We start from the raw sequence: 18,622 nt of genomic DNA, 5'->3' as shown, positions 1-18,622 counted from the left end.
TTATAGATAAAATATGCTTCCAATAGAAAAAGAAAATTCTAGAGTTGCTACAACTAAACCATTAGATGAACTTTTTACTAATGTCGGTCAAAAGTTTGAGACAGATACCGTAAAGCATGAAGGCTATCGTTTTGACTACCCATTAAGATGGTTAAGAGACCCATCCGTCACAAAAGCTATTGGCTTTCGTAGAATGAAGTTCATTTCAGAAGCCATACATGGTTTCCCATTTACGGTCGGTTTTGAAGTTCGATACTATAACAAAGAAAAACGTATGTATGAGAAATTTGAACAAGGAAAACTTTTACAAGTTAATTTGCTTATAAACTTAGAAACAACTCTTCAAGCTTTTCAAGAAAAAATAAACGATATCTATATTGAATATGCAAACCAGTTTAACATTGACGAAGGAGAATACCATCTCGATATTATTTATGACAGGAAAAATGCAACTGTTAAAATCAATAAAATAGAAGACCTTGGAGAAAACGTTTATATTTCTACAAAATATAACAACTTGGCATGGTATAAATTTATGAGGATGTTAAATCAGCCTGCAGCATATCCAGTACACCCGGACTATTATGAAGTCGAAAAACCTAATGGAACATATGAAAATATTTTCGACCCAGATGCTATTATTGTTCATGCTTCATTTTCTGGTGCGCAAAACTCTTTCTTATGTCTGATGAATGACTTTTACGAAAAACCTACAAAGTTATATGAACCGCCGAGTGGAAGTATTTCAGACTTTCAAGTATGGTTTACTACAGATGGAAGAAAAAGAATAATTCCATTATACCATGCGTTTTACTTAGAACTTAGTTTCATATACAACTACTATCGAACAATAAAAATATAATTTTTTAATACGGTTGAGGTGTTGGATTTGGTTGCCAACTAGACTGTGGTGCAGGTTCAGGCTGTTGTATAACAGGAGCTTGCTCTTCTGGTTCAGGGTCTTTAGGTATAATACCAACGAACTGACCTACTCTTTTACCAATATTTTTGACACCGTTCCATACTCCTCTTCCGACAGATTTTATTCCATTCCATATACCTCTTCCAACATTTCGAAAGAAGTTTCCTATCTTACTGAAGAAACCCATTTTACTATATGTAAAAATCTAATGTCCGCCTAGTCTCTTACGTTTCCTGTTGAGTTCCATAGCATTCTTTAACTGGAGCTCATACATTCTGTTTCTCCTCTGGTAGAAAACATATTCTGGGTCAACTCCTGTGTTCGCGTCATCTGCATAAAGTTGTTTATATCCCACTTCAGGGTTTGTATAAAACTCTTTCCATCTCATATTTGCATACCATGGTGGCAAACCTAACGCAGCGTCATTTGACATGGCAGTTTGCATTTGTACATCTGTTGGCACTTGACCATAGTTTGCCATTGCAGTTTGTATTCTAACTTCATTTGGAATATTCTCTGGGTTTGGTTGTCCAGGTTGCTGTGCATTCGCTAAGTTCTGTGCGTCCATTTAATATTAGATAAAAATATCTCTTACGAGTACATATACTGAACATTTGCAGGCATTGGTTCATCTTCATATTCTCTGTACTTTTCTGCCATGTCAAATAAATAAATGACACAATGGAAAAAACCTAAAACAAATAGTCCTATTTCAAACCACATTTACTTACTAATAAAATTTCTTTGTTATGACACTTTCTCCAGTTTATAGGACCTCTCTCATATTCTCTCTTGTCATATATAAACTCATAGTCATGTATGTCCTCTAACCATCTCATAACGGTTTCCAAACCACTTTTATCGGATGTAAAGTAAAAGCATGGATGGTTATGTATAACGTCTAAAGTTTCTAAAGAGTCTCTCAAAGTCCAGTCTACTTGGTATTGAAAATCCCATGTGTTATAGAACGGCGGGTCCACTATAAAGAAAACATTTTCCTTGTCTTTATATTTTTCATACAACTCTGTCCAATGACATCTCACAAACTCTATACCCTCAATATATTTTTCTATGTCCTCTTTGAAAACATTTGTATAGTTAAGATATAAAACTTTTGACATAAGTGTTTCAATGTCATGAACTCTTATAGCACCACTATATAATAGTCTAGCAGATATACTATCCCAGTCTATATATTCTGCTTTTTTCAAAACCTCTCTCACAATATTTTTCTTATCTAATGGTATACGTTCCATCTTACCTATAGGTATCTTTTCTTTTAACTCTTTCAATATATTGTTTGTGTCTGGAATATGTTTGAGACGGTTCATATAGTTGTCGAAGTCATTGCATATAATCTTTGAGTCAGGAAATACGGTATGACATAAATGGGATATTAGAAACTTCCACCGAACAAATCTACAAATGTTAGACCATTCGGTAGTTTCTTAAGTTCTCTCAATATAATATCTTTACATCTACTCTTATTTCCAAAGAACGGTAACGGTGGTTTTGTAAAATTCATTTATATATAATAATAAAAATGTTTTTACCCGAAAAGTGACAAAACATGAAAACATATATAATTTGTGAAAAGCGACACAAAATGTGACATTTAAAAAGTAACACCATTAATATGATGTAAATAACAACGGTTTTGGTTTTGTCACCGGCTGGTCGGCTGGGGTTCGGTCCTCCTCTTGGGTCTTGGGCAAAATTTCTTATGGGCTAGAGGGCGCAACGCGCCTGGAAGCCCCACTTACCTGACCTTAATACTATTCTCTTAACTATTATATCAATCACTGCTTAATGATATTCCCCTTGTTTTCATATCTTTCATTCTTTTATAAAATTCTCTTATTTTTCATATTGATCTCTGCTTTATGAAATTCTCTTCTGCTTTATATATTAGATTCTCTCGGACCCGGATATGCCGATATACTTAGTTCAAATAGTTCTCCAAAGCCTTCTTCAAGACCTCCTCCAAAACCACTTGATAAGAAGGCTTCTAAGAAAGGTTCTGAAAAAGATAAATGCAATATTGCATAATTGGAAGGAGCATTTTCTAACTTCTCTTGTAGATTGAAAATCAAAAAGGATTAAAAATAAACATTTTTTTATTTGATAAGCTTTTACTTCTTAGAAAAATTGCAAATACTCAGATTCATGAGGGTCTGAGACTATTTGGATGCGAAACTATGCAAACTCTAATAAAGAATGCAGATAAATTATTAACTTTAGGCGCTTACCCTTTTGAAAACATTGACATTAACCATAAAAATAGTCACTTTCAATAAAAAAAGTGTTAATCTCTTTATTTTAAAGCATATTTTTATCAAATGGACACACAACAATTAAATATTGAACTAGGCTCTATGATGGATGATGTTTTGTCTGATATATTATCATCATGAAATTATTTGAATTCGAAAATCAGAAAATCAGAAGATTTTGAAGTGTTGAAACTAGTGAAACAATGGCACAAGTTTACATATATGATTTATCCATTTCTTGAATAAAGAAGAATTGCTTTTTTTATTTCGTTTGGTCGATATTTATTGAATTAACTTTTTTTCTAAAGCGAAAATTCTTTATTATTTGTCTCTTCAATTTCTTTTTAAATGTTATCAATTAAAAACAATGCAACCTCTCAAAATTTTTACTCACAAAAGTTTTCCAAGTAAATTCTTATTAAACATCGTATAGTGGTATTATTATTTTTGTTGAGACCATTCAAAAATTGAATAAGAATTTTTTTGATCCCCAAAATTCTGAATGAGTGACTCCTATGACAGCACGGAAGAAGATCCATTGATTGAAAAACCAACAAAACCAAAACAAGCCGAAAACAAGGCTACCCCAACAAAATGGGGTCTAATTTCATATATATTTTGCGCTATCGTAGGTTTATTTGTAATAATATTTGTGTTATTACATTATTTTCTTAACCCCTCAGATAATTACTTCATATACTTCAATGATATACATATTGATCATGAATACGTCTATACCAAATCTCGCCAAAAGAATTGTCATGAAAATATTAATCCAAATGGACTAAATTTCACTTTTGGGCAATATGGATGTGAAGCTCCCCATGAATTAGTTGAATCGTTCTTTGAAAACCTTAAAAATATCGCTCCAAAACCTAAATTCATTGTGTTTGGAGGAGATTCAACATATACATGGACATACAATCATACGTACAAGACGATACAAGAAGATTTATCAAGAATTACAACGAATCTTAAAAATTTATATCCAAAAGTTCCATTTATTTTAAATTTGGGCAATGCGGAGTACGATCCCAACTATGGAGGCTACAATTCAGATATAGAAACATTCATGAACACTTCAAAAATTTTGGGATCTTATTTGACAGATCAACAAAGGGAAACTTTCGAAAAAGGAGGCTATTATTACTATGACTATCCAAAGGCCAATCTACGCGTTATATCCTTGAACTCCGTTATTTACTCAAAAAGAAGAAATTTGACAGAATCAGATTTATACGGCCAGATTTCATGGTTAAAGAATATAATGAACACAGAATACAAGACATTAATACTTTTCCATATACAGCCAGGCGTTAACTACGCTGAAAAGAAGAATTCTTGGTATGATTATCATATCAACCAAATTTCACAAGTATTTGAAGAAAAACAACCAGATTACTTACTAGGAGCACATGTGCACCTTGATATGCTCATGCCGTTCTTTAATTCCAAGAATCTTGAAATAATTGCTTTAAGCAATCCAGCTGTTTCTCCGAAGCACGACAACAACCCTTCCTTCAGACTGTATTATATGAACAAAGGATTGTCCGATTACAAGCAATTTTACGCTGATATAAAAGATAATCCGTCATTTTTAAATTGGGAACTTGAATATCAGTTCACAAAACTTTACGAACAATCTGATCTATCACAGAAGTCGTTAAAGTCTGCTGTGAAGTGGATTTCGACCACATCAAAAGGAATGTGGACTTTTCTTGAACATGTTTATTCAAGAGGTTTTGCAAACAATGCATTTTATCAGTGTATGCTTGGTTCAGCTGATATTGACCATTATAATTCTTGTGTTTCATCAAAACCACAAAATGAAATATTATTAATGAAAAATTAGATTAAATTTCCATGTGTATATTGCGATATGATAGTGAAGACAGCACTTGTTTGTTTTCATGATTTATTAATATAGAATAATAAAATATAAAATTTCTATTCTTTAATTTCTTTATTTAATAATCTGAACACATAAAAATTGCAATAATAATCTGAGCTTACTTCAAATGCAAATTCGTTAGAGAAGAATTTCAAAGTCTGTTGAGATTTTTCAATTCTCGATTTTTAGGTTCCGTTAGAATCGATCTAATCATTGAAAGCTGTGACAGACTTTCATTTTTCTTCGGACTGTTTCAGAGAATTGAGCCTGAGTTCAATTCTCTGAAAAGTCTGGAAAAATATGTTCAGCTCTTGCTTCATTTTTAGTAAATGTTAGCATACCAAAATTCCCCGAAAGTTGTTTACTTTTTGCAGCTGAAATTGTTATTATTTTGGAATGAGCCGTTTTAATTTTGATATATTCTTAATGAAAAATTAGATTAAATTTCCATGTGTATATTGCTATATGGTAGCTAAGATAGCATTATTTGTTTTCATGCTTTATAAATATAGAATATAAAAATTTTAAATTATATATTCTTTAATTAATTTATTTGTTTTTATTTAGGAATGATGAAGAATGATGAAAAATTTTCCAGACAATTTTAGATGATTGCGAGAGAATTTCCTTTAATACATTTTTTTATATAAGAAAATCATCTCATCGAATTACTTGTTTATTATGGAATGCAATGGATAATTCTACAAAATCTGTATATACTATTTTTGCCAATGAAATGAGGATCAATACATGATATATTTCCCTTCACAGCGTAATTATAAAGAAAGAAATCAATATTTTAGAAGAAAATACCGTATGATGGAAATATATCCGGTATGACACTATTGTAATAAATTTTGACGATGGGAATAAAAAGAAAAATGTACGTTTTTTTATCGTTTTGAACATTTTGTAAACAAATTCAGAATTCTATGGATCTGTAATAATGATAATAATGACAACATTATCATCAATAAAATGGTTAATTTTATAAAGTCTGATTCATCAATCAACCGCCAAATTTTCTGATTCTTGCAAAATAAACTGTCGTCTGAATTTCCATGATCCAATTTTTTTCATTGTTTTATCATTTTATAAATGTTTGCCTCATATTTAGCTACATTTGCTCTTGCCAAAGAGATTGCTGTACCTGGATCCTATTCAGATTTTGTATCTTCAGAGTTACAGCTGTCGTTTGTTTCGAAAGATAATTTCGATTCTTTTGTCATCTTTCCAAATACAGAAAATTTCATTTACAACGATCATCCTCTTAAAAAGATCTACACGAATCCAACATCATTAAAAATAACTTCAAATGGAAACTTTCTAAATTATTCTTTTATTCAAATTGAAAAAGGTCAATGCGATTCTTTAGACTTTATTCTTAACAAAAACATAGATGATTGGGTTGAAATAAAGTCTTCATATCAGATGGCAAAAATCGCATGCTTTGCATTTGCTAATTCTCAAATGCCAAAATCAAATTTCTATACATCTGAAAGAAGATACACGTTTCATATATTCACGAGTTACATTTTGGATGAAAAATCATTCATTAAATGGGATACTCTACAACTTTCATTAAATTATACAACTGCAATGCTTCAAGTCCAATATGATACTCGCAGTGAATATTCATTTGGTATAAACAAAGATAGACAAAAATCTGAAGCTGATTTTTATTGCGTTCCATTATATGATTCTTCATTGGAATCATATTTAATTATTGATGACATTGTTGACTTTAGATACGGAAATTATAATGTAAATGTTAAAGAATCATATAATTTGAGCATTCCAGCTAATTCGTATATGATTTCTTTCGGTCTTAAATATGCAAGGTTCCATATTTCCTGCGGAACGTATTCAGAGACATTCCATCAAGGTGATTATCAAAAAGTTGTAGGATGGTCATTTTTATCCGATTCATATTTGAGAATTACAGGATACGATAATATATCATTTGTTATTATTAAAAACGCATCAAATGTTTTGCACTGCAAAGAAGATGTTACAATAATCGGAAGTAAAAGTTACACACTAAATTTCTACGATAATTCCAAATTATGCGTCTATGCTGTTGCAAATGATGGAGATATCCAAGTTAGTTATCGTAAGTATGCAAAATTTTATGATGAAAATGGAGCTGCTACTACTCCAAAGGATAAATATCAAAATTCCGTTGTTGCTGTAATCGATACTCCAAATAAGAATTCAAGTATCAAGTTTAAAGTTGGAGGAAAATCAGATAATCCTTATGTTATTCGAAACACCATCTATTCAAATAATTTCAGAGCATATCTTATCGCTGAAAACGGTTCAAAGAATCTTAACGACGAATGGAATGAGGAAGATCAAACCTGGCTAAAAGTGATTTTGTATTCTATTTATGCTTGTTGTGCTATTGTACCTCTTGCATTGATATTACTATTTTATTGCCTTATTAAAAAGTGTTATGTACCAAGAGGGAAGAAGGAAGCAAATGATGACAAATTGCAGCCATTAACAGCTTAAAAAATATCTATTTCATGCAAATAGTTTTTTAAAAGCTTTATTTTATTTAAATAACAAACATATATGTGAACTATCATCATTTCTGAATGAAAACACATTTGAGAATAGTTCTCTCATATCTGAGTTATTTCTTATACTGCTTTAATGATTTAGTACTTTATAAGCCTTTTCATTCATCTATCGGCGCGCTCCGCGCGCCGATAGATGATATATATAGAAGATTAATCGACATTTTTTCGCAAGTAGTGTAACAATCAAAAATCATTTTTAAATATCGATTTTTTAAGACTTAGTTTTGATAGTTTTCACTCAAAAATTTTCATCATATCTGAAATAATATCACAATATTAATTTGAGCTATTTGATTGGCGCTTTGCGCCAATCAAATAGCGAAAAAAAAATAACTTTTCAAAATATTTAATAATTATTTATCATCAAAAGTCATAAATCAATCTGATATTATTACATCATATCTGATTGCAAATCGTAATTTGTTGAAATAGCTTTGCCGAACAAACAACCAAAGTTGTTCTCAAAATATGATTAGCGGCGCGAAGCACCACTACGCAAACGATAGACAAAAGGTGTATGAAAAATTGAAAGAAATATTTCATTTTCATTTCATATTTTCATATTTTCTTAACCAGACATTCCGCACAATCTTCTAATGTATTACATTGATCTAATGCCTCATTGGTGTTCCATCATACCTTAAATGATTCACAATTTGCACATTTGGTTACTGAATTTTAGAATTGAGGAATATTATTCTCCAAATAGGATCCTTACTGTCTGATAAATTGAAAATTTTCGAAATTCGAAATTTGTATGTAAAATTACGATATCGTGAAATTTACACTTTTATTACGTTTTTATACAGGCGTGAAGCCTGTTAAAAATGCAATAAAAGTGTAATTATTATACTAATGATTATTTTTAATTCTAATGCCGAACAGCATTTGAATCAAACCTACCCCCTTAAAAAATTTTTGGTGGAAAATTGGAAAATGTTAACAAAGGGAGAAACTAACCAAACTCATTATGACAAATTGATGGAGATTTTTGCAGGATATAATGATGTCTACAATGCTTTGTACAGGCTGAAAAACAAATGACGAAGAAAAATTAAACGCATTATACAAAAAAATCAGACAAAACCTGATTGACTCTTATCAAATTCAGCCTGATGTGATTATCAATGATATATCCGAACTTTCAATTTATAACAACCGCTACATGAAGTCATATTTAGCGATTGCCAAACAAATTGTTGACGAATACCATCTAAATCAGGTCAACAAAATCAACATGGTTTTTAATTACCTTTTCTACAAAGAATACAATATTGTATTGAATGAAAACGGGCAAAAAAGTTTTAACGATTTTGAAGATTCTCATTATTCATCTGATATTCACGAACAAAATACAATTTACAGATCTATTATGGATGATGACAAAATATCATTGATAACCTTTACAGAAAGAGAAGGATTGATAAAAATCAAGAATTAAAAAGTGATTTATATCCATATTCAGCTGAAGGTCTTTCGTTACTTGAATTATGCTGTTATCATGGATCTGCTGATTGTTTTAAGTTTTTAATAACGAAATTTCAATCAGAAATCACTCCAGATTGTCTTAGATTTTCGTTTTTGAGTGGAAATCAAGACATTATGAATGAATGCTTGAAAGTACAAAAACCAGATAAGATATGCATGAAATATGCAATTATATCACACAATATCGATTTTGTCACATTTTTGATGAATGAACACAACATAGAAATTGATTTAGAAATGTGCTCTCAATACAATAATCTTCAATCATTTTTAGTTTACTTGGATCAAACAAATGACATCAACGCATGTTTTGTTTATTCTCCGAATTTCCATCTTTCATCACTTTTAGAATATTTTATTTCAAATGATGCAGATATCAATGCTAAAAACGAATATGAAGCAACCCCTCTTCATTGGCAGCCATAGATGGTAGCAAAGAAACAGCCGAAATTCTTATTTCAAATGGAGCAGATATCAATGCTAAAGACAAATATGGATGTACCCCTCTTCATGATGCAGCCAGAGATAATAGTAAAGAAACAGCCGAAATTCTTATTTCAAATGGAGCAGATATCAATGCTAAAGACAAATATGGATGTACCCCTCTTCATGATGCAGCCAGAGATAATAGTAAAGAAACAGCCGAAATTCTTATTTCAAATGGAGCAGATATCAATGCTAAAGACAAATATGGATGTACCCCTCTTCATTACGCAGCCAGAGATAATAGTAAAGAAACAGCCGAAATTCTTATTTCAAATGGAGCAGATATCAATGCTAAAGACAAATATGGATGTACCCCTCTTCATGATGCAGCCAGTGATAATAGTAAAAGAAACAGCCGAAATTCTTATTTCAAATGGAGCAGATATCAATGCTAAAACTAAATATGGATATACCCCTCTTCATGATGCAGCCAGTGATAATAGTAAAGAAACAGCCGAAATTCTTATTTCAAATGGAGCAGATATCAATGCTAAAGACAAAGATGGTCGTACATGATCAAGTAATATTTTGAGTATGAACATATTATGTGCATGTATATATACTTTTATTGCACTTTTAACATGCTTCGCGACTAAAAATATTAATTTTCTATTCTTATCAAGAATTCATTAATATAACAATGATCATATCATCAAGGTTCAGATGTTCATTTTTAATTTTATATGTATAAAATAACACATGTAAATCCAAAAATATTATCTAAATTTGAATCACAATTTGAAATATACTAAATTTCAAAAGGAAACATTTTCTTTATATGTTACTTAACACTCATGTGCTTATTCTCAAAAATATTCGGAATAATTTTATGATTTTTAACTTTGAATTTTTATTATGATTTTGTTCATTCATATGAATACATTCGTACAAACTATCGTTGTATGATAAATTAACATTTTTTGTGATTTTATTGTATTATTTGCTTGTCTGGGTATATGGAATTATTCATGAGTTACAAAAGCAAAAATTTATTATGTGAAATTGAAAATCATTATGATGATCAAATTTCTATTCAATTGGAATTGATGTGCATATAAAAATACATGATATTCATAGTGAAATTTCTGATCTGCTATATTATGTTATATCATGAATGCAATATTTTCACCATATCTCCAGTATAGCCGTTTCATCCAAGTAATTACTTACAAGATGTTTTCTTTCATCTTTCATTTGATTTTTCCGAATTCAAGGAGTGGAAAATTTTTTTAATTCACTATACTAGTTTTCTATTCATAAATACCATTTTGATGGATAAAATATCAAATTCGAATTATATTGGCCTTTTTCTATGGAACGTCGATGGAAAACTGATGAAAAAGAAGCTTCTTTCGACGATGCAATAATAGAAATAGATTATTACAGATGTAGTGGGTATGCATTTTGGCTTACATGTATTATAATTGCGTTACTTTCAGGATCAATTTATTCAGATCATTCTTCATTTTTAAAATTTGCATATCTAAATAGAACCAGAAATCCATATTCAGCATTTAAATTCCTTGAAATCAGACAAACAGGCAAAAATACTCTTACTGCAGAAATTCATGTTGATTATATATTCAATATTACTAGAGAGAACTTGATAAGTCATTTGGTTCTTGAAGCCACAAACGGTGGATTCAATTTTACTAAAAGAATAAGCGCAGCAAATGATGTTAAAATGAATGACAAAAATATCACATTTTCATTCAATATTCCTGTACGAGGAATAATATATGCAGTTATCAAGTACAATAATCGGCCAATTAGCCGAGTATTTAAGTTTTCAATTGCAAATGATTCAAAATCTTCTTCTTATATCTATTGCAATGAGAATAAGACAGGCAAGTATTGTATCTTTTACAATGTATGCGTTAAAAACAGCAGAATACAAGCGAATTTCGAAGAAATTCCACACCAAAATCCAGGATTTCTTCCTTACGACTTATCTGGCGTTTTTGAGCACGTATCCAGGTACGGCAGAGTGAATATGGAAGAAGAAATATTCAAAGCCGCGTTCGTGAGGCAAAAGGAAAACATGTATTTGACAATTAAAGATTTTTTGGAACAATGCGACCAATACAAGACATTCCAAACGATTGTATTCGACGAACGTAACTACCTGAATCAGCTGAATATCGCAAATAACCTGGATGTTGTTGTTTCGGGCAGAGATCAAAAATGTTTCCGAAATTTGATGATAAATAATTTCAAATCTGACGCAACAAAGGTCAGACCATTGATCAGAAATATCAAACAACGCAAACAGGAGATATATGTGCTGAATTCAGACTCTACAATCAAAGAAATTGACTCATTAGTTGATTCCATATTAGATTTCTGCGTGAGATGCGAAATAGTCTACGCGGATAAGAAACATACGGCCAAAGGACTACTGAACATGAAGTATGAACCTCAATTCATCGTTGGAGTCCAAACAGATTCAATGATCGCAACAGTTTTCATGAATACGACATTGATATCTGTAGTTCCAAAGGGACTATCGTGTTCTGATTGGATATCTGATGCTTCTAAGGATGGTTTACGAGCAGTTCAGGTATTTCCGAAACAAAAAGCTTCAAATTGCACTTCTTACTTTTGCGATGATTACCATTGTTCTGATATAATTAAAGGAGAATTTATTGTCAATCCAGATTTGGTTGGAAACGCACTTGCTGGAATATTCAGAAATAATTGTCCTCCTCTAACTTCAAAAGTAGATTGTTTGACTGGAGAAGTATTAGAAGAAGAAAGATATTGTTATTAAATATTATGTTTGTAAATTTTTAGAAATTTCATCATTTTTTTAGAGAAAATCTGTTTAAAATAGTCTTACTATAATAATGAGTAAGCTCAGTATTATTTATTATTTGATTCATAGTTGAAGTTCTTGAATAAGCTTTAATCTAATATAAATTGACATTTAATTTGATTTTTGTTGGAATCAATATATTAATGCTTAGCCTAATATCGAAAGAAATAAGTTCTTTATCTTCCTATCTAAAATTTCAAAGATATTTTAGAAAACAATAGATTATGCACTAATTTTCTAGAATAAGAAAAATAGTGGATAAGTAGCTATGGTTATACTTATTCAATAGGGCTCTCGAGACTTCATAAATTCACTGAATGATTAAAAATGAGCCAATTTTAAGCAAGAAAAAGCCTGAAAAATATATATAATCGATAGAATAATGTTTTTAATAGATCTTGATGTCTAAAAAATGCAAAGGATTCTTAACACAATTTTAAGCTAAATAAGATCATATTTCTTTTTCTTCTTCTTTATCTCCGGATTCACTTTTAGTGAGCCGTATTTTTTCAATGATTTTATCTCCAATATCCATCACATTGTTATAAATTGATGTTCCAGTTACCATAAGAATAAATCCAAATATTTCCATTATTGACCATAATGAGATACTCTCATCATAGTGGTGAGTTGTGTAATGAAGAATCAACATGATAATCCAAACAAGAATTGTAACCGTTGCTGCAACTAATGATCTTGAAGTTGCAGAAACCATTTTTGTATAAAGAATTCCGGACCAATTATACATCATAATTGAAAAGAATGTAACAATTTGGAGACTGAGAATCTTATGATTATGAAACGTCATGTAATATGAATTCTTTAAGTTCTCATATGATCCATGATCTTTTCCATGAATTCAGTTGTAATTTGCAAAAAAATTGCAAGTGATATTACAATTCCAGCAATTCCTTCTGATCCAATGATGAATATAGGTGGAACTGGTTTCTCAACTCCTTTCATTAGTTTCTCTTCCAAAACAAAATGAATTGATGCTACGAATTGCCCACATAATGCAATTGCAATTCCTAATAAAGATTTGGACGCAAATTTGACTTTTTTGCCAAATGAATTCTTCCAACCAATGACTGATCCACCAACAAAAACCAAACCTGCAAATGCAAATGAAACACCAATTACGTGCCTCTGTTTTGGCTTCTTTTTGAGAATTGCCCATGATGTGAACATTGTGAAGAAGCAAAGAAAACCTCGTAAAACTAAAATGACAGAAGCATTGCAAAATATTAAACCAATGGAATTCAAAGCTGTTTTAACAAGTTCTAGAAGAGATAACAATGCTACAACAAATGGATATTTCCATCCAAGGCTTCCAATTGGATTTCGAAATGCATCCTCCTTTGAAAGAAAGACGACTTTATTTTTGTAATAAGATGATTCATCTTTTTCATCTTCTTCCAATGTCCGAAATGGTGCTACAGTCGCTGCTTCCAAGTGTTTGGCTTCGATGTTTTACTCGATGAAGACGCAAATCCTCATGTTTTGGAAATTAACTATCGTCCTTCTCTCGATTATTATCGTGGACCTGAGAGACGCATGAAAGTATCTATGTTGGCCGAAGCAATGAGGATCGCGGCCCCATTGAGTATTGTTCAAAAGGCGATTGACTGTCGTGGATGGGCATGGAATAGCGAACAATGGTCAGCTTATGCATCAAGTTTCGACATGGCTGATGTAATTAAAGAAGAAAGGGAAAAAGCTTACCAATCTTCGAATTTCACACGAGTATATCCAACAGAAGGCCCTGAAATGAGCGTTTATGATAGAGTTATGAAGGTTGCGGATACTCTTCCTATGGATTTCCTACCTGGAATCAAACTCCCCGCCCACATTGTACGTGGCGGCGAGGCATAGTTGTTTGTTAATATAAATTTGTTTTGATATTGATTTGTATGTAATTTTTTTGATCTTGTCTTGTAGATCCAATAATGACAATAAATTTTTCACGCTGTGGCCTTTTTTATTCGATGAATATGACAGTATTATGCAGTATGTGTAAGCGGATATGGATCAAATCATTGGGAACATGTTTTGGTAAGAGAAATTGGGGTAATAGCCTGAAGTATTCAGCCAATGAAAATTTAATCAAACTGTTATTTGTCAAATTTGCTAAACTGATTTTTAAGATTATTACATATTTTCAAAATATATCTGATTTGGATGATTAATGAACTGGCTAGATAAATTTTCAGTTTTATTTCAATTTTCAAGACCATTTATTGAAAAAAGGATTTGAACAATTCATTTGCATTCTATTATAGATCAAAAATATATCAAAATGTTTTGTAGCGGTGAAATTTGAAAGGTTTGTCAATTTGTGGTTTCAACAATAAAAGTGCCAATCAATTCCTTATTAAAAATCAATCCAAATCCGACCATCCAACAACAACAACAGAGTCATCTACAGAAACTTTTTCGGCTTTTATCAAAGGGGGCTTCGTCCACAACAAAGATATCGACCAAAATTGTTCCCATTATGCTTGACATATGAAGTATAGTAATAGTGTGTATGGACTCATAGAATGACTTTCGTTTGATTTCGAGATATATTATGATCTTCTAAAATATGCATATTTTACTTGAAAACGCATATACTTTATCATATTATGAAAATTGCACAAAAAAAGTCACTCAAGACGAGCAAAATTCGATGCTTAAAAAGTAAATTGTTTATTGATTCGGCTACTTGCAGGTATTTTTTTGAAGCAACACTTTACTCGATTTTCTTTCTGCATCTGCATATAAAATATGCACAAATAAGGATTTTTAATTGAAAATATTTTTCGAATTGGGTAAATAAATCGTTAGATCTTAAATTTTAATAATCCTTTCTTCTTAAAATGAGAATGCAGTAATAGGAACTGTGTATGATAGTTGGAGTATTGTTAAATTGCGCGAAATTTTGATAAGTTTCGAAAACGATTTGTAGTGTGTTCAAATATATTAAAGTTTAATAACATGTGATGGCATCGACTGCAAACAATCGATATTATGTGATTGATGAAAATCAATATCAACATTTAAAAATTTCGAGGCTTTTTTGACTGAAAGCAATTGCTTTGGACACCTAGAACGAAGTTCTACTTGATGAATTTCTCCAATTTTTTTCTATTTTAGAAAATGCCTAAGCAATTTTCTATAAAATAATAATGTTTTTTTCAATTCTCGATTTTTTTTGGAAAAATGTGGTTAAAAAAATCGAAAAATGAAAATTTACAGAGAAACAAAACATTTTCATTGTGTTCCAAATCGATTAAACCTTTTTATTTTTGTTATTCTATAATTTTTCGACTAAGGTATGTCAATTATACAGCAAAATCAATTAACATTTTTTCAAAGATAAAGAAAAGAAGTTTACATTCCAAAATTATAAATCAGTCATAGTTTATTATCAAAAATGATATATAATTCTATATAGAGAAACTGCCATTGTTAGGAATATAAAATTAATTCTGGTTCAAATTAAGGATTATCTTCACTTGTTTAGAAACCATTGTAAATATCTAGAAAACAATCAATAATATCATAATTTTATTCACAAATGAGTTCAAGAAATATATTGTGATTTGCATTTCGATAATAAATCCGAATCAAATGTATAATAAAATCGCACATTTAGATTTCTTATCATAATAATGTTATCAATTAGTGACTATGGCTACAGAACATGAAACATTAGTTCTGTATCTCATAATCAAACGGAAGTCAAGCTGAGATATTTGAGTTTTTATCACATGATAGTATGCATAATACTATATCAGAATGACTAGTCTATCTGTTGTTTTAATATCGTTTTAAATTTTTTATGCCAAAATAACACTTTGGTTATCATTGGTAATACGTAAGGTTGCTACTGTTGTAATATTTCGAAAAAATATGGTAATTTTTTCATACGATTTGGCTAATACTGATAGAATATAATATTGAGGATGTAAGCTTTATTTGTATTATATATATATATATACATTTCAAACCTGATGCAGGATTTTGTGATCTGATTTATTGATCTTGTGAATAAGTCGCGTTATTGAATTCCCAAATATAATAACGTGCATTTTGTAATGATTGCAATGATATAATAATAGATGCAAGATGCTATATGAATTTAATGGCGACTAATTATATTAAATATAAAACATTTATTGTTTTGATTAAGGGTGCCCGATAGACGATAGACCACCTTTATATTGAGTAACAAGAATCCGAATAATCCATACATTCTTGTTCTAATAACGTTATTTTTGTGATGTTTACATTTTCCCTCCGTATTAATTAATCCAAAATTACCATAACATGATAGTATGCCTACCTCCATTACTCAGTTATTCATGGGGGTTTGTTATTAATCCCGAGTAAAGACTTCGACTTTTATCACTTATTTTTCAGATGTTTACAAAAAATTGAGGGAAAATTATTAAGAAAACTTTTGTTAATATTTGAATGCAATAGAATTTCGAAAGACCTTTATTTATACCTTCTTACACTTCGTTTAAAGCTAATTTGAGAATTTGATATTTATCATTAATTCATTTTATCATTTTATTTGCACTTTTTCAATAGAATATTGGATTTTTATTTTGAATACTATTCAAAAATTGTGTGGTTATTTGAAAAGTGTAAAAGATTTTTTTTAGATGAGTCATAAACTAATCCCGAATTATGAATATTTGGCTGCCCATATCAAAGATTATATTCAAGAGGATAAGCTTTTTGATATTTTTGAACTCAAAGATTTAAAGAAAATCTTAAAATTAGCGAACTTTACATCAGAAGATTTCATTACTCTTCTTAAACAATCTGAATCTACCCTTGATGAAAATGAGCTATATGAATGCGCTCGAAACACTAATGTTTCAATTCGCAATTACCAAGAAGTTATTTCAATACTTAAATCTGTTCGAAAATACATGAAATTATCGATGTTAGATGGAATTATTGTTTTTTAGATGAAACTGATAAAGTTATTTCAGAATCAACAATAAAAATCCAAAAACTTCAAGCAGAGTTCAACTCCATTCAAAAAGCAAAACAAAAAAGTGACAACAAAATACAATTACTTAAATTCGAACTCAAAGAAAAAGAAAGTATAATATCTCAAATTAATGAAGAAAAACCCACCGATGCGAATCTACTTAAAGAATTCAAATATCCAGATCAAGCTTCAAAAATTATTTGGAATCTCAATACTAACAATATCACAGAATCCACAAAACAGATAATTGAACTCATTAAAACCAAAAAAATTCCTCTCAAAATGGCACTTCATTTAATTGATACTATTTCAACACTTCGCCTCAAGAATATTGCTGAATATGCAAAATTTTATCAAGATATTTCAAAGGAGTTTTCTTTAATTATCAAACCAGGAAATCATGATTTAGCAACATTATTATTCTATACAGGTTTTCATTTTAAAGATTTCAAACCTAAAAAAAAGGAAGAAAACATTCTTAATATCTATAGAAAAGATAGCCTTTTATATTTTATCGCTTGGGATAAAATCGATGATCTTAAAAGCAAATTCCCAAACTTAGATATTAATGAGAGATGCGATGGTTTAACACCTCTTGAGTGTGCATGCAAATTTGGATCAGAGTTATGTTTTATATACTTGAAAAATAAAGGTGCAAAATATACTAAAAATACTGCAAAATTTGCTTGTGAAGGTGGAAATAAAATAATTTTCGCACAAATGCTAAACGCTGGTCAATCATTTAAAGGTTTAATTGACATTGCATTGATTCACCGTAATTATCCTTCAAGAAGTTTTGATCAACATCCTTCCTCAGGAATAGCAAAATTTTTGTATTATGGGAATTTTGATACTGCATCATATCTAATTCAAAATGGAAATAGCGTGAACAATAAATTTATTCTCTTTCTTTTAATATCAATCATCGTTTTATGAAGTTCACTTTCTTTTAATATCAATCATCGTTTTATTTAATTCACTTTATTTTAATATCAATCATTGTTTTATGACATTCACTTTCTTTTAATATCAATCATTGTTTTATAACATTCTCTTTCTTTTAATATCAATCATCGTTTTATTACATTCCCTTTCTTTTAATATCAATCATCGTTTTATTACATTCCCTTTCTTTTAATATCAATCATCGTTTTATAGAATTCTCATTCTTT

At 30.2% G+C, this 18,622-nt stretch overlaps 8 protein-coding genes and 1 pseudogene across 9 annotated transcripts, besides 1 other annotated feature; 6 read left to right on the top strand and 3 right to left on the bottom strand.

The window, feature by feature from the left end:
* Positions 1-13: 13 nt before the first annotated feature.
* TVAGG3_0750620 (uncharacterized protein) lies at positions 14-862 on the top strand (the record flags this gene model as incomplete). The annotated part of the gene is made up of 1 exon (XM_051245234.1): positions 14-862. One exon carries the CDS (start codon positions 14-16, stop codon positions 860-862), a length of 849 nt encoding a protein of 282 aa, XP_051091821.1.
* A 4-nt stretch (positions 863-866) lies between these two features.
* TVAGG3_0750610 (serine threonine-protein phosphatase family) lies at positions 867-1,109 on the bottom strand (the record flags this gene model as incomplete). The annotated part of the gene is made up of 1 exon (XM_051245233.1): positions 867-1,109. The coding sequence occupies one exon, from the start codon at positions 1,107-1,109 to the stop codon at positions 867-869; it is 243 nt and encodes an 80-aa protein (XP_051091820.1).
* Positions 1,110-1,127: 18 nt separating this feature from the next.
* Positions 1,128-1,490, bottom strand: TVAGG3_0750600 (uncharacterized protein; the record flags this gene model as incomplete). The annotated part of the gene is made up of 1 exon (XM_051245232.1): positions 1,128-1,490. The coding sequence occupies one exon, from the start codon at positions 1,488-1,490 to the stop codon at positions 1,128-1,130; it is 363 nt and encodes a 120-aa protein (XP_051091819.1).
* Positions 1,491-3,555: 2,065 nt separating this feature from the next.
* On the top strand, positions 3,556-5,577 carry TVAGG3_0750590 (sphingomyelin catabolic process; the record flags this gene model as incomplete). The annotated part of the gene is made up of 1 exon (XM_001298659.2): positions 3,698-5,047. The coding sequence occupies one exon, from the start codon at positions 3,698-3,700 to the stop codon at positions 5,045-5,047; it is 1,350 nt and encodes a 449-aa protein (XP_001298660.1).
* Positions 5,578-6,517: 940 nt separating this feature from the next.
* Positions 6,518-7,605, top strand: TVAGG3_0750580 (uncharacterized protein; the record flags this gene model as incomplete). The annotated part of the gene is made up of 1 exon (XM_051245231.1): positions 6,518-7,600. One exon carries the CDS (start codon positions 6,518-6,520, stop codon positions 7,598-7,600), a length of 1,083 nt encoding a protein of 360 aa, XP_051091818.1.
* Positions 7,606-8,594: 989 nt separating this feature from the next.
* On the top strand, positions 8,595-10,419 carry TVAGG3_0750570 (annotated as a pseudogene). Its single transcript has one exon — positions 9,586-10,177. A coding segment is annotated over exon 1 (592 nt).
* Positions 10,420-10,759: 340 nt separating this feature from the next.
* On the top strand, positions 10,760-12,441 carry TVAGG3_0750560 (uncharacterized protein; the record flags this gene model as incomplete). Its single annotated transcript, XM_051245230.1, has 1 exon — positions 11,639-12,415. The coding sequence occupies one exon, from the start codon at positions 11,639-11,641 to the stop codon at positions 12,413-12,415; it is 777 nt and encodes a 258-aa protein (XP_051091817.1).
* An 841-nt stretch (positions 12,442-13,282) lies between these two features.
* Positions 13,283-13,912, bottom strand: TVAGG3_0750550 (negative regulation of mitochondrial outer membrane permeabilization protein; the record flags this gene model as incomplete). The annotated part of the gene is made up of 1 exon (XM_051245229.1): positions 13,283-13,912. One exon carries the CDS (start codon positions 13,910-13,912, stop codon positions 13,283-13,285), a length of 630 nt encoding a protein of 209 aa, XP_051091816.1.
* A 102-nt stretch (positions 13,913-14,014) lies between these two features.
* Positions 14,015-14,332, top strand: TVAGG3_0750540 (positive regulation of cilium movement; the record flags this gene model as incomplete). Its single annotated transcript, XM_051245228.1, has 1 exon — positions 14,015-14,332. The coding sequence occupies one exon, from the start codon at positions 14,015-14,017 to the stop codon at positions 14,330-14,332; it is 318 nt and encodes a 105-aa protein (XP_051091815.1).
* Positions 14,333-16,633: 2,301 nt separating this feature from the next.
* Positions 16,634-16,659: a mobile genetic element.
* The last annotated feature ends 1,963 nt before the right edge of the window (positions 16,660-18,622 follow it).

Source organism: Trichomonas vaginalis, chromosome III, assembly GCF_026262505.1.
Source record: "Trichomonas vaginalis G3 chromosome III, whole genome shotgun sequence".
NCBI lineage: Eukaryota > Parabasalia > Trichomonadida > Trichomonadidae > Trichomonas > Trichomonas vaginalis.
This window is presented reverse-complemented; position numbering and strand designations above follow the sequence as displayed.